Genomic DNA, 12,549 nt, shown 5'->3' on the forward strand with positions numbered 1-12,549 from the left:
AGGACTGGACTTGAGGAAAGCAAGGAGAAAGGGAAGCACCATGCCAAAGCAAAGAAGTCATTATGAACCAACAAACATGATACCAAAGGCAATACAAAAAAGGCTCTAAGTTCCTAGGAGGAAAGGCCAGGGAGATGGCTCGGCAGATTAAAAGCACTTGCCATATATAAGCCTAATGACCCAAGTTTAGTCTCTAAAACCCTAGTGAAAATGATTTCTGAAAGTTGTCCCTGACCTCCACATGCACACTGTGACACACACACACACACACACACACTGATAAATAATTTCTTAAATGATCCTTTGGTCCTTGTGTTTCTGGGAATGGTGATATGCAGCTTTGTTCCCACCACATAGGTGACAGAGGCAAGGGAATGTCTGTGAGTTTGAAACCAGTCTAGTCTACTACAGGCCTGGCTAGTTCCAGGACAACCAGAGCAATATAGTGAAGCCCTACCTCTAAAGAAAAAGAAAAAAGATTCTAGAAAATTCAGGGCAAAGAGGCAAAGGAGGATTTAGGAGGTAGAAGCAGGAGGATTGGGAGTTCAAGGCTATCCTGAGCTATACCAGACCCTGTCAAAAGAAAAAGATGGACAAACAGACAGTTCTAGGAGATAAACAAAAGAAGTCATGAAAAATCCAAAAGGCTATAGCACCTGGAAAGCATTGTTCCCAAGAGGATGGCTCTTGAGTGACATCAGAGGCATGACTAAAGATGGCTCCAGTGATCCCTGCCTTTCTGGTCTTCACATTCTATGTGGTCCATCAATGAATATGGGCTGAGCTTAGTAATGTTCTAGGCCTCTATCTAGCTCTATCCCTCATTTCCCGACTCTCCGACTCTCAGCAGAGTTCTTTGTAGAGTTAGTTTTTCCTTACCATTCTTTACTCTTTGTCCCCTGCTTGGGTTTTTGAGACAGGTTTCCTCTGTGTAGCCGTGGCTGTCCTGGAACTCGCTCTGTAGACCAGGCTAGCTTCCAACTCACAGAGATCTGCCTGCCTCTGCTCCTGTGTGCTGAGGTTAAAGGCCTGTGCCACCACCACCCAGCTACTGTTCACTCTTATTTCTTTTCCTTTCCCAAGGGCCTTGTATATTCTAGATATCCCGGATACTCTTATACTCTTAACTGTTTTTTCTGTTGTTGTTGGTTTTTTTTTTTTTTTTTTTTTTTTTTTTTTTTGAACTTGTAATTATAAGACCCTGGTCTCTTTAAAATCTTACACATATGGACTGTCCGGATGGCTCAACCGTAAAAGACACACATGCCTGGCAACCTAAAACTGACCCCATGGAACCTATATGTCTTAGTCTGCTTCCTATTGCTATGACAAAACACCATGACCAAAAGCAACCTGGGAAGGAAAGGGTTTGTGTGGCTCACTAGTTAAGACCCATCAAGGAAAAACCAAGGCAGCAGGAACTGAAGCAAAGACCATGGAAGAACAAGGCTGACTAGCTTGTTCCTCATGGATTGTTTAGCCTGTTTTCTTCTACATCCTAGAACCTCTTGCCCGGGGATGAAATCTCCCAGTGATCTGGGCCATCCCACATCAATAAAATGTACCACAGACTTATGTATAAGCAATCTAATAGGGGTATTTTCTCAATTAAGATTCCTCTTCCAAGATGACTCCAGCTTTTGTCAAATTTTAACAAGGAGACCACTTGAAGGCAGGAGAAAATTTATTACTGAAAGTTGCCCTCTAACCTCAGACACCTCCCCCAACACACACGTACATCATGCTCACATACATAGTAAATTAATTAGTTAATACTTCTTCCAAGTAAAATGAGTTTATTGATCTCAAACTGATCTGGAGTTGAATATTTTTTCACATTTTATTGTATTATTGCACCTGTAACTCTCTGTGCATGCACGCTCACAGGTGTAACTGTTATACACTCTTGAGGACAACTTCAGGACTCGGTTCAATCCTTCTTCCATGGTAAGTCCCAGTGACTGAGCTCAGTCATCAGGCTGGTGTGGCGAGTGCTTTTACATACTGAACCATCTCATCAGCCTTTTCTTTTACTTTTTAAAAACAAATATAAGACTTATTCATCAACGATCTGTAGTGAATATGAAATTCTAAAAGAATGAGCTTCCCAAATAAGAGAAGTTTATTTCTTTAAGCAACCCACTCCAAGGAAAATATTTTTCAACTTTCAAGCACCTAGAAAACTGCAGCAGAATCCAAACTACTTGACAAAACCTAATTCAAATGCATAGACCTTATAATATGTATAGTATGTCATATGCCAAGCCTTGTGCTAAGAACTGTAATTGTTGCTTCATTTATCCCAAGCTAGTTTCAAAGTCCTTACATAGCTAAAGATGACTTGTCTCTATTTCCTGAGTTCTGGGACTACAGATATGAGCCACCATGACCAGCTTATGCAGTGCTAGATACTAAAACCCAGGGTCTCGTGTATGCTAGGCAAGCACTCTAACAACTGAGCCAATCCCCAACACAGCCTTGTAATGAATGGCTATACTATTCAAACAACTTGGACGATCTAACTATAGCAAAACTATATAGCAGACAGGTTGTGAGTATGAGACTTGCAAAAATTTACACACTTTGGAGCACACCAATGAGTAATGTTTTTAGTAAAAAAAAAAAAACAAACAAACAAAAACAGCATAAACCCAGATTCCCAGTTATTGTCTTGAAACTATCCTTTTTAGCTATATGCTCTAGAAGGCAAATTGTCAGCTACAAAATTTTTTTTGAAAAATAGTAAAAATGAGGATAAAGAAAAGATTAAGAAGGGAACTGAATTTAAATAAAACTTAATACATAGTGCCTCGAGTAAATGGTACTACCTCAAAAGTTGAGAAAAGGTCCCAAACATGAGACATTTGAGAGAAGGAAAAATAACAAAATCTCATGTGAACAGTCTGATTACCAGTTTCTCCAACAAATTTCAACAGTGCGTAGGCTTAACACAATGAAAACAATAAGGTACAACCACTCCTATATTCCTTCACAAAATCCCAAGAAGGAAAAAAAAAAAAATATATATATATATATATATACACATGTATATACATACACACACACACACATACTCACACAAAGTACTATGCCTGTATCAGAAAGTCATACAAAGTGCCCCTGACTTAATAAAGAAAACTCTGTAATGTTACGTTTATTTTTTGTGTGCATATGAATTTTATATTTTGCTATCTTAGTTTCATATTTTTATAAGCAAAAAAAAAAAAAAAACCATAGTAAGCTAAGTTTGATATCTTTTTTTCTCCCCAAGAGCCTGACAGCCAGAGCTGCTGGGTTTCCTAAGACTCATTTCCCACAGATAGAAACTACCACAAACGCTCACGAAGCCACTCTGCAATGTATCTCACAGGCTACCATGAGGAAGCCCAAGACTCCACAGAGAACTTAGAGCCCAAGTTCTCTGAAGACCTAGGAAACCATTGCCTTCAAAGAGGCTTCATTCCTTCTGGCCAAACACACCGTGGCTGGTAGAGAATTCATTTTGAGGCAAGACTCATTTTTAAGATTTATTTTTAATCATGTGCATGTGTGCATATGTGTGAATATGTAGACATGATACAGGACATGCGTATCAGTTGGCCAAGAAGCAATGGATTCCCTCAATCTGGCGCTACAGGCAGTTGTGAGGCACCTGATATGGGTGATAGGAAGCAAATTCTGGTCTTTTAACAGAACAGCATATACTCTTAACTGCTGAGCCATCTCTCTAGTCCATGGCCTCACACTTTTGATGATCATCTGTCTCCTAAATGCCTAGGATCATAGGCATACATCATCACACCTGGCCTACATTATCACTTTCAATATGCTCTTGCAAGTTAGTATTTCTTTTAAATATATGCATATATATAATACACATGCAATCAGCCACAATATTAACAGTACACATAATTTTTGTCACCAACCAAAATCATGTATATTCTCACATCACAGTACACTGTTACAGATACCTAAAAATAGTCCTTATGTTCATCATTACTTTAAAATTATGGTAATTATGAGAACCAGCAAAAGGTCACATATGATCGCATTCTTCCTATCTACAGGTGCTCACATGAAGCAGCTAGCCAAAAACAAAGTACCTGTCTAATTACCAAACCACCCGACGGTGGGATCCCACATGTTCACACCGGTTACCCAGACATCCAGAACACCCTTTCCTTCAACCCACCTCGGCACCTTGGGTTAGTATAGCCTATACAGCTCTCTCTTCCTTTGCCTACACAGTCTATACTGTTAGAATTTGAACTTGGTTAAATCTATTCATGATGTTGTGTGTAAAATTACCTAAATAAATCGAGGTATGGCGGCACAAACGTACTTGTAACTCAAGTAATCCCAAGCACTTGGGAGATAGATGCTGGAAAATCAACAGCTCAAAGTTATCTTCATTACATAGTAAGCTCAAGGCCAGCCTGGGCTGCATAAAATTCTGCCTCAAAAAAAAATTAGACTCAGGCTCATTGGGTAGAAGCAAGCAATATAATATAAAATAATGTAATAATAACAGTCATTATTCTGAATTATACACTGAATAACTTAGTCAGGATCTTTGGCTCAAATATTCTAATCTAGTTTTTCTACCAATAACCTACTATGAAATTTACATTTAGTGCCTCTCTGGGTATCAGTTTCCTAACATAAAAACAAGTAGGATCTCAACAATTCCATCTCCTTTAAATTAAGCAACCACTTTTTATCCCTAAGATCTGAGAAAAACTTGGGGGGGACTGTAAAGCCTCCCCAAGCTCTCCCAGGCAGGGTTAGTCACTTGGTCCTCAGGAATTGCCACAGCTATATGTATGTATGTATGTATGTATGTATGTATGTATGTGTGTATGTATGTATGTAGTATGTATGTATGTATGTATGTATGTATGTATGTATACAGGCATGCATGCACGTGCACACACACATATATACACCCTGACTATGACTTTTTCAAGATAACTTACAAGCTGAGGTAGTGCTAAGGAAAAAAGAGACCTGAATTCAAACACTGGTTCTCTTTACTCTCTGCGTAACGTTGGGAAAGTTATTTGACCTCTCTCATTTAATTTCCTACCCTATAAAACAAGGATAACATCTATCAGAAAAGCTGCTTATAATAATTAAATGAAATAAAAGTTTATAATGAGCCAGGAGTGGTGGCGTATGCCTTTAATCCCAGCATTTGGGAGGTCGAGGCAGGTGGTTCTCTGTGACTTCAAGGCCTCCAAGTCTAAACAGCAAGTTCTAGGCCAGTCAGAGCTGCACAGTGATTGTTATCATTGTTGCTGATATTACTGTGTCCCATTCCGTCCTGGGTTCAGGCTTTAACTATGCCTCTAGTTCCTTCTCCTGTTTGCACTGTCCTCCATTCCACTTTTCACAAGACAATGTTTGTGTGCTAATTAACTGTTTCCCCAGCAAGAGTATAACTTCCATGAAGAGGCAACTCTTTAATTCATCCTTAAACCCCCACAGAAAGCATACACAGTATGACCCAGAGCAGTCACTCAAACACTTGTTGAATAAACAACATATGAGCTGGCACTGTTCAATGTTTGCTGAATCAATTAACCTAGCTAAAGGTGACTGTCAAAGCTAAGGCCTTGAAGTAAATATGTTTGGCTGCCCCAGGATAGTGTGTCCCTCTTGCCAGTCCCTGGTATCAGCTTCAACCAAGCCCCACCCACCTGCTCTTGGCTCCAGCCCTGTTCCAGGAGCCACCCTCAGCTAAAATTAGCATAGCTACCAAGATGGCCAAGCCATTTATAGCCTTGGAGGCAGCAGAGACTAATTGGGTGGGATGGCTGGGTTCTGACTTGCCACTCCAAAGAAGTTGATTGAGAAGCCAAGCCTGCACTCTACACAGATGCCTATCCTCCAAAACCTTGTTGGAGCTAAACCAGTTTCTGATTAGAAACCCTCCAAACCACCTATCATGGCAGCCACAACTCCAGACGGACCTGAGGTCTCTCACTCAATACACACTCTGTAGAAAACATTTGAATTTCTGCAAGCAATGACCCTAGAGTCTATAGGTTCCTGATACTCATTCTCAGTCAGTTTTTATGTAGGCCCTAGAATAACACGGCCATAGACAGATCTCTTCTGAGAAAGTGACAATACAACTGGGTGTTCAAGTATTTTTAAGACAGAAAGTGACAGCAATGTTCTACCCACTCCCTAAGAGAGCACTGCAAAGCTCAGGGTTCAGAGGAAACTCTGTCTGTCTGGTTGATGGGTGAGGTGCTTTGGTTTCGGTGTTAAATAAAGATCAAATCCAGGACATCGTGCATGCAAGACATGTGCTCTATCAACTAAGCCCCAATATAACCTCAGCCCCCATGGTCAGGGTTTGGCTTGTTTTGTTTTGAGACTTATTTCTATTTTATGTGTATAAGCGTTTCACCTGCATGTATTTACATGCACCAAGTGCATGCTGGGTGCTTTCAAAGGTTATAAGAGGGCAGCAGAGCCCCTGGAACTGGAGTTAAGGACGGTTGTGAGCGCCATGTAAGGACTGAAAACAGAACCCAGATTCTCTGCAGAAGCAGTAAGTGTTCTTAACAGCTGGGTCGTCTCTCTAGCCCCTGGTCAAGATTTTAATAGCATTTGGTATATGCACAGAAAACATAAAAAAGTCATTAAATTTTTTTCTAAGTGGTGCTGGAAATACACTAACCAAGACTTTACCACTAAGCTATATCCTTAGTGTACCATAAACATTTTTTGAGACAGTCTTCTCTATGTATTCCTAACAGCCTGGAACTCACTATGTAGACCAGACTGGCTTCGAACTCACAGAAATCCACCTGCCTTTACCTCTACCTCCTGAGTGCTGGAACTATGATTATATGTTATCATACCTGTCCATCATAAGGATTTTAGCAAAATCTTTACAATCAAATCTTATGACAGATTAAAAGGTTGGTTGCATATACATCCAAAATGGAGGAGGGGGATTCTTATCAACACCTCTCCAGAAGAGGGGAAAAAAACACCCCTTTTCTTGGATCTCAATCACAGAGTCACCAGGGCCTACCGAATTGCCAAGAGGAGAGCAACCTTTTCTAGGCCCCACCTAGCACTCCTTTAACAGGACAGGACCAGAGAAGATGGAAGAAGTCCAGGACTTACAATCAGAACACCTGCTTCAAATACCAAGCAAAGAATCCAGTCCTACTCTCTCAGTCTCCCTCTCTCTCTTTCTGTTTTTTAGTGTGTGTGTGTGTGTGTGTGTGTGTGTGTGTGTGTACACGCGCGCGCGTGTATACAATGTGTATCTGTGAGCACACATGCCATGATATACACATGGAGACTAGAGGACAACTTTATGGGGTCAATTCTCTCCTTGCACCAACAGGAATTGAGTTTAGGTCACCAGATATGCACTGGCAGAACCTTTACTCTCTGGGCCATCTTGATAGCCCAAGGCATTTATTCACATGTAAAAATAAGAATGTATTATCTTTACCTGCATTTTAATAGAGCTGTTGTGAGTCTTTGCAGAATAAGTCATGTAACTGTAAAATACAAGTCGTACAGTGCACAGAACTTTACCAGTTTTGTTGAATCTTGCTAAGAAAAAATGGTAGCTAGCCAGGTATGGTGTCTTGTGTCCTGTAGTACAACCCTTGAGTAGTGGAGGCAAGAAGATCAAAGGTTCCTGACCAGCTTCAGCTACATTCTAAGTTTAAGGCCAACCTAGGCTACTGAAGATCCTCTCTCTAAAGAAAGAGAGAGAGAGAAGGATTGGAGGGAGGAAGAGGAAGAGAGGAAGAAAGAACGATGTAGAAGGGGTAGCTTTAACAGCAAGTAAAACTCCTTCCTGTGTTCTCTTGACACAGAGGACTTGGAAGGACTGCAAGAGTCCCTACCTATATCACACTCTCTCCCTAAACTCTGCAAAATCTAGGGTATAAGCCACTTCTTTGGGGGGGGGGAGAAACTAAGTCCCTGCCTGAGCCAAAGTTCCACAGTGACACAAGGAGACGAGCTACCAAAGGTAGGAAGGACACCCACATGACACCCACATTCCCAGGAAAAGGATGGGTACTCCTAACACACAGAATCTGAGACTCTCCTCCTGGGATGTAATTACTACAACGATGAAAGGCAATTCTGAACTAAGAGGAAATAAAGATGAAAAGAGAGGCCTTTCTGGCATAATCTGAATAGTCAGTCCTCTAAAATAGGATATATGAGGAATGTCTCCATAAACTTGTCATGAGGTATTCCTAAGGAATGCTGGAATGCTTCTCTACCTTAGGCAACACACACACACCAGTCAACTTCCTAAAGGCTTGCTAATGCCTGAAACTCGAACCTGCATCCTTTTAGTTTAAATCTGATGTACAAAACAGCTCTCAGAAAGATTGACTTTTTTACATATTCTGAAGTAAAAGCAAAAGGCTAAATTATCAATTATAAATCAGGATGCCTGTCACTGAGATTGCAGAAATGCTACTCAGAGTTATTTCACAGTTCAACTAATTGTTCCCTTCATGGACTAGTGGAGTGGCCGGGAGACAGTTAAGCTAAGTTTCAGAGGCCTAGGAGATTTCCTATGAAGATGCAGGATTCATTCCTAAAAGCAACAGCTCTAACTCCATGCTTGTGCAAGAGACAGTCCTGGCCTCATCTGCAAATCAGCCCTTGAAACAACTAAAAGTTCACACAACCAAGTCAAGAAAGCTGAAAGAGAGCAGGGCAAGAAAAAGTCTACCACCAATGCCATCTAAAACACTTCACCCGCCATGATTCATATTCTTTGCCTACTCGTATCATCAGATGCCCACTGAGACAGGCCCTCTCTGAACGTGCCTATCCTCAAACACCCTAACTATTCTTCTGCCCCGACCCTTCAGGCGACAGTTTGAGGAAGATCATAGGGTGTGAGAAACAGGAAAAGAGAACTGATAAACTTCTACAATTTGTGTAAATTAATTGTATTTTTTAAAGATTCCTTTCTACTGCAAAAGTATTGGCCACAGCTACTGCTGCTGAACAAGACTCCCCAAGTATACAGGGAAAATACGGACAGATTAAAAATAATAACATGGAATCCTTACTCTCATCAGTCATTAGAAACGGATTAAGTCAACAAGTGGTCCCAGGATTTTTTATTACCGAGAAGTCAAGAAAGGGCCATTTAAGTCCCTAGTGGTAAACAGGATTCCATCTAAGGACTTGCTTGATATTTCACATGAGCACAACCAAAAGACAGATTTCCTGAGGGAAAGGAGGGACTACGGTTCGGTTCTCACGGTGGTTAGAACAGAAAGGCACACCTGAACACCAAGCTGTAGAAAAACAGACCCAGCCCAGCCCTGATCTTCCCTGCCCAGCCCGAGTGGCGTCAACCCACCACCTCCACCCACCCATCCCCTTATACCTCAAGTGATAAAACTAGCTAAAAGCAATTGTAACGTCTGAGAAGACCACTCTACCAGACAAGAAGTCCTGAATGGGGGGAGGAGGGGGCTCAACATTACTGATATAAAACGTCAAGGTGTCCCCAAGAGGCTTCTCTCACTATCCTCCGGAGAAGGGATAAGGAAAGTTGCTCAGGGGAAATACTAACATTAGGCATGACTGCTACACGAAAGAACTTCTTGGACTACTGAGACTACACAGTGCTATGGTGTATCTCACATGTGCGGAGATCCCAACTCGCCCACTTGGGGCCACACAGTTTTGAGTCAATCAAGCCCCCAGCCCAGTCCAGCCCGCCGCAAAGGCCTTCTTTACCTGCTTCAGTAGACTCTTCAGAAGTCGCCCCGGAGCCAGCTCCTGTATTCTTTTCACTGTGACTATGGCTGAGACTCTGGCCCTGATGCAGAAGGAGCCCCCAAAGAAGCCACAGGGCAAGACGAGCGCACACATCCATGACGGTGGGTCTCAGTCAACATGCGCTTGCTGTAGACACCTTTGGATCCCAGAAGCAAATCCCAGAGTCAGGGAGTGCAGCCGACGGATCCAAAGCAAGATGCCCTCGCGACGCCGCAGCTGTCCAGCCACCTGCGGGCTTGCCTCCTCCGACAACCGAAGGTCAAGTGCCCCAAGTTTGGGCGCAGAAGGATCGGAGACTCGGGTCCAACTGTTGGGTCCGCCGGGGCTGCGGCGGCGGCCTGAGCTCTAGCTGCTTCCGGAGAGTTTGAGCAGGGTGGCTGCGGGGCCGCTGTCAAGCTCCGCAGCCTGCTGCACCCCTGCGGGAGGAGGCGGGCAGAATCTCCCGCCCGCACTGAAGTGGGGGAGGGAGAGAAGGGAGGAGAGAAGTGGGGGCACCTGACCTCGCCCCGCGGACCAGCGGTGAGCCTCAGCAGCTAGGACTTCGGCGTGCGACCTCCAGGCCCTGGCAGACACGGATGTCTCCCGGATCCTAAGACTCCTAGGCCGAGGTCAGTGCCCCCGCCGGGTCCCGTACCTCTGCGGCTCCTGGTGCCCCGGTGCAGCAGGCGGACGCGCACGGGCCAGGCCCGGGACAGCGGCTCCCGGGAGGGCGGGAGGGCGGCGCGGGGCGGGCCCGAAGTGGGCGGGGGCGTGCTCTGTCGCCGGCCCGCCCCGCGCCGCCCGGCCCCCAGCGAAGCCCGGGCCCGCCCCAGAGCCGGTTTATCCCGGAATAACCTGTTGGGGACCGCCCGTCGGAGCCCCCCGCCACTGGCGGGCTCTCGTGGGGACCCGACCTGCGCTGGTGGTCGTCAGGACCGCGGCCCCGCGACCAGGATGGGGCCTCGGCCTCTGCCGTGCGCACCCCAGCCTCCCGCTCTAACGCCCGCCCGCAGGCGGGCCCCTGACACGCAGTTGCTCAGGTAACTCAGGCCTGCGGCGGCGCTGACAGCTACTGCCCTGTCCGGATCTCCGGGCCGCAGCGCTGCTCTCCGGGCTCCGCTGTAAAGCCAGGTTGGACAGAAACCCCGCACTAGGATGACAGACCCGGAGCCACCCGCGGTGACTCTGGTCCCGCTAGGTTTGGCCCAGGGGCGCGCTCCCAGCCCCCAACTCCCAGCTCCCAGGCTCCGCCCTTTCGACGCGCCTCGCAGCCAATCGGCTTCCGCCTCTCTGCGGCTCAAGATCCCGCGCCTCCTGTCTCCCGTACGCAGCGGTCCCTGGTGGTCAGATCTAAGTACTGCGAAAGGACTAGTTCCTAGGTGGCCCTGAACCCTTTCTAGAGGGTTACTGAAGGGAAGGGGAGCCCCTAGTCAAGCCCTTTAGAGGCTACAAGTGTTTAAAGAAGAAATTGTTCCAAAAATCAGAGTGAAATGTCCATCCCACTGTAGGTAAAACTTCACCTGTGCATAGCCTAAAAAGTCTATCGGCTTTCCTAACACTTCCTGCCCGTGATCTACATCAGATACCCTTGTGTAGCTCTTGGAACCCACCCCTCAAGCCCCATCCTCTTGAGGCTTTGAGGGTAAAACCTGTGACCGGTTCCTCCCATCTCATTCTCCTATCTCTGATTCTTAGGGGAGATGGTAGCGACTTGAGCATAAGTGTCCCAAAACCAGAAAACCCCACCCAGGCTTCCTTTAACGAAGCCTATACTTCCTGTTCTCTTCTCAAGCATGCTGTCAGCAGATCTTTACCGAAACCTCCGTGCCCTACCCCTGTCCTTGGCACTGGAGGCAGGAGACTGGCTTAGGCCCAGTCCCTCTTCTGACAGTGATAAACCAGCTCCTGTTATGAGTGAGCCCTTTGAAGACCAGAACACGGATTTGCCCAACAGCTGCCTGGCTTAAGGGTTAGGCTGTTGATATAAAAATACATGTTGGACGTCATCTACCATCACTCTGTCTACTCTGTTAATCTCCCATCACACTTTGTGTGTGTGTGTGTGTGTGTGTGTGTGTGTGTGTGTGTGTGTGTGCACTTTTACAATATAATGGGGCAAACTCAGAACCGCAGACACGCTAAACAAGCTCTCCTATGAGCCACGGTAAACATAGACCATCAGGAAGTTCCCAAACACATCAAACAGGCTTTAGAGCATTTGTGTCTGTTATTTCTTCTACCGGAAACCTTTCTCACCCTACTTCCCCACCAGCTCCCCACCAATAAACTTAACCTCTTGTTATTCTAGATATTGTTGAATAAAAACTCCTTAGAAGGGCCAACCTAAGGCTGACAAGTTGGCTCAGTGGGTAAAGGGGCTCACCACGAAAGCCAGCCACACTGAATTCCAGCCCCAGAAGCCACAAGGTGGGAGAAGAGAAATGCCCCGCCCAAGGTCTCCTCTTAACCTCCACATGTGCCAAAAATAAATGTCAAAAAACTTTTTAAAGAAATTGCTCTCCATCAGGTATGGTGATGAACACCTTTAGTCCCACAAGCTTAAGGCCAGCCTGGTCTACAGAGTGAGTTCCAGGACAGCCCGTGCTACACAGAGAACCCCTGTCTCAAAGAAAGACAGACAGAAAACCAAAAAGAGGGGAGATGGAGGGAGGAAGTCAGGGAGGGAGGAAGGAAGGAAAAAAGGAAAAGAAACTGCTATCTGTATCAGCTTTCAAAATCAGTCTACAAAGTTAGGCCATAAATGTATCT

The 12,549-nt window shown here is 45.0% G+C and overlaps 1 protein-coding gene across 6 annotated transcripts in view; it reads right to left on the minus strand.

The window, feature by feature from the left end:
• The window catches only part of STIM1 (stromal interaction molecule 1), a 159,296-nt gene extending 148,306 nt beyond the window's left edge, over positions 1-10,990 (minus strand). For 3 of the 6 annotated variants that reach the window (XM_080913538.1, XM_080913539.1, XM_080913541.1), the window contains exon 1: positions 9,760-10,989. In XM_080913538.1, coding sequence (XP_080769664.1) covers positions 9,760-9,898 — 139 coding nt within the window. In that variant the 5' untranslated portion in view covers positions 9,899-10,989. Of the gene's footprint in view, positions 1-9,759 lie in introns of all 6 variants that reach the window. The other 3 variants (XM_080913540.1, XM_080913542.1, XM_080913537.1) reach the window with 2 other exon arrangements.
• Between the last annotated feature and the right edge of the window lie 1,559 nt (positions 10,991-12,549).

This window comes from Micromys minutus (genome assembly GCF_963924665.1).
Source record: "Micromys minutus genome assembly, chromosome: 2".
Classification (NCBI taxonomy): domain Eukaryota; kingdom Metazoa; phylum Chordata; class Mammalia; order Rodentia; family Muridae; genus Micromys; species Micromys minutus.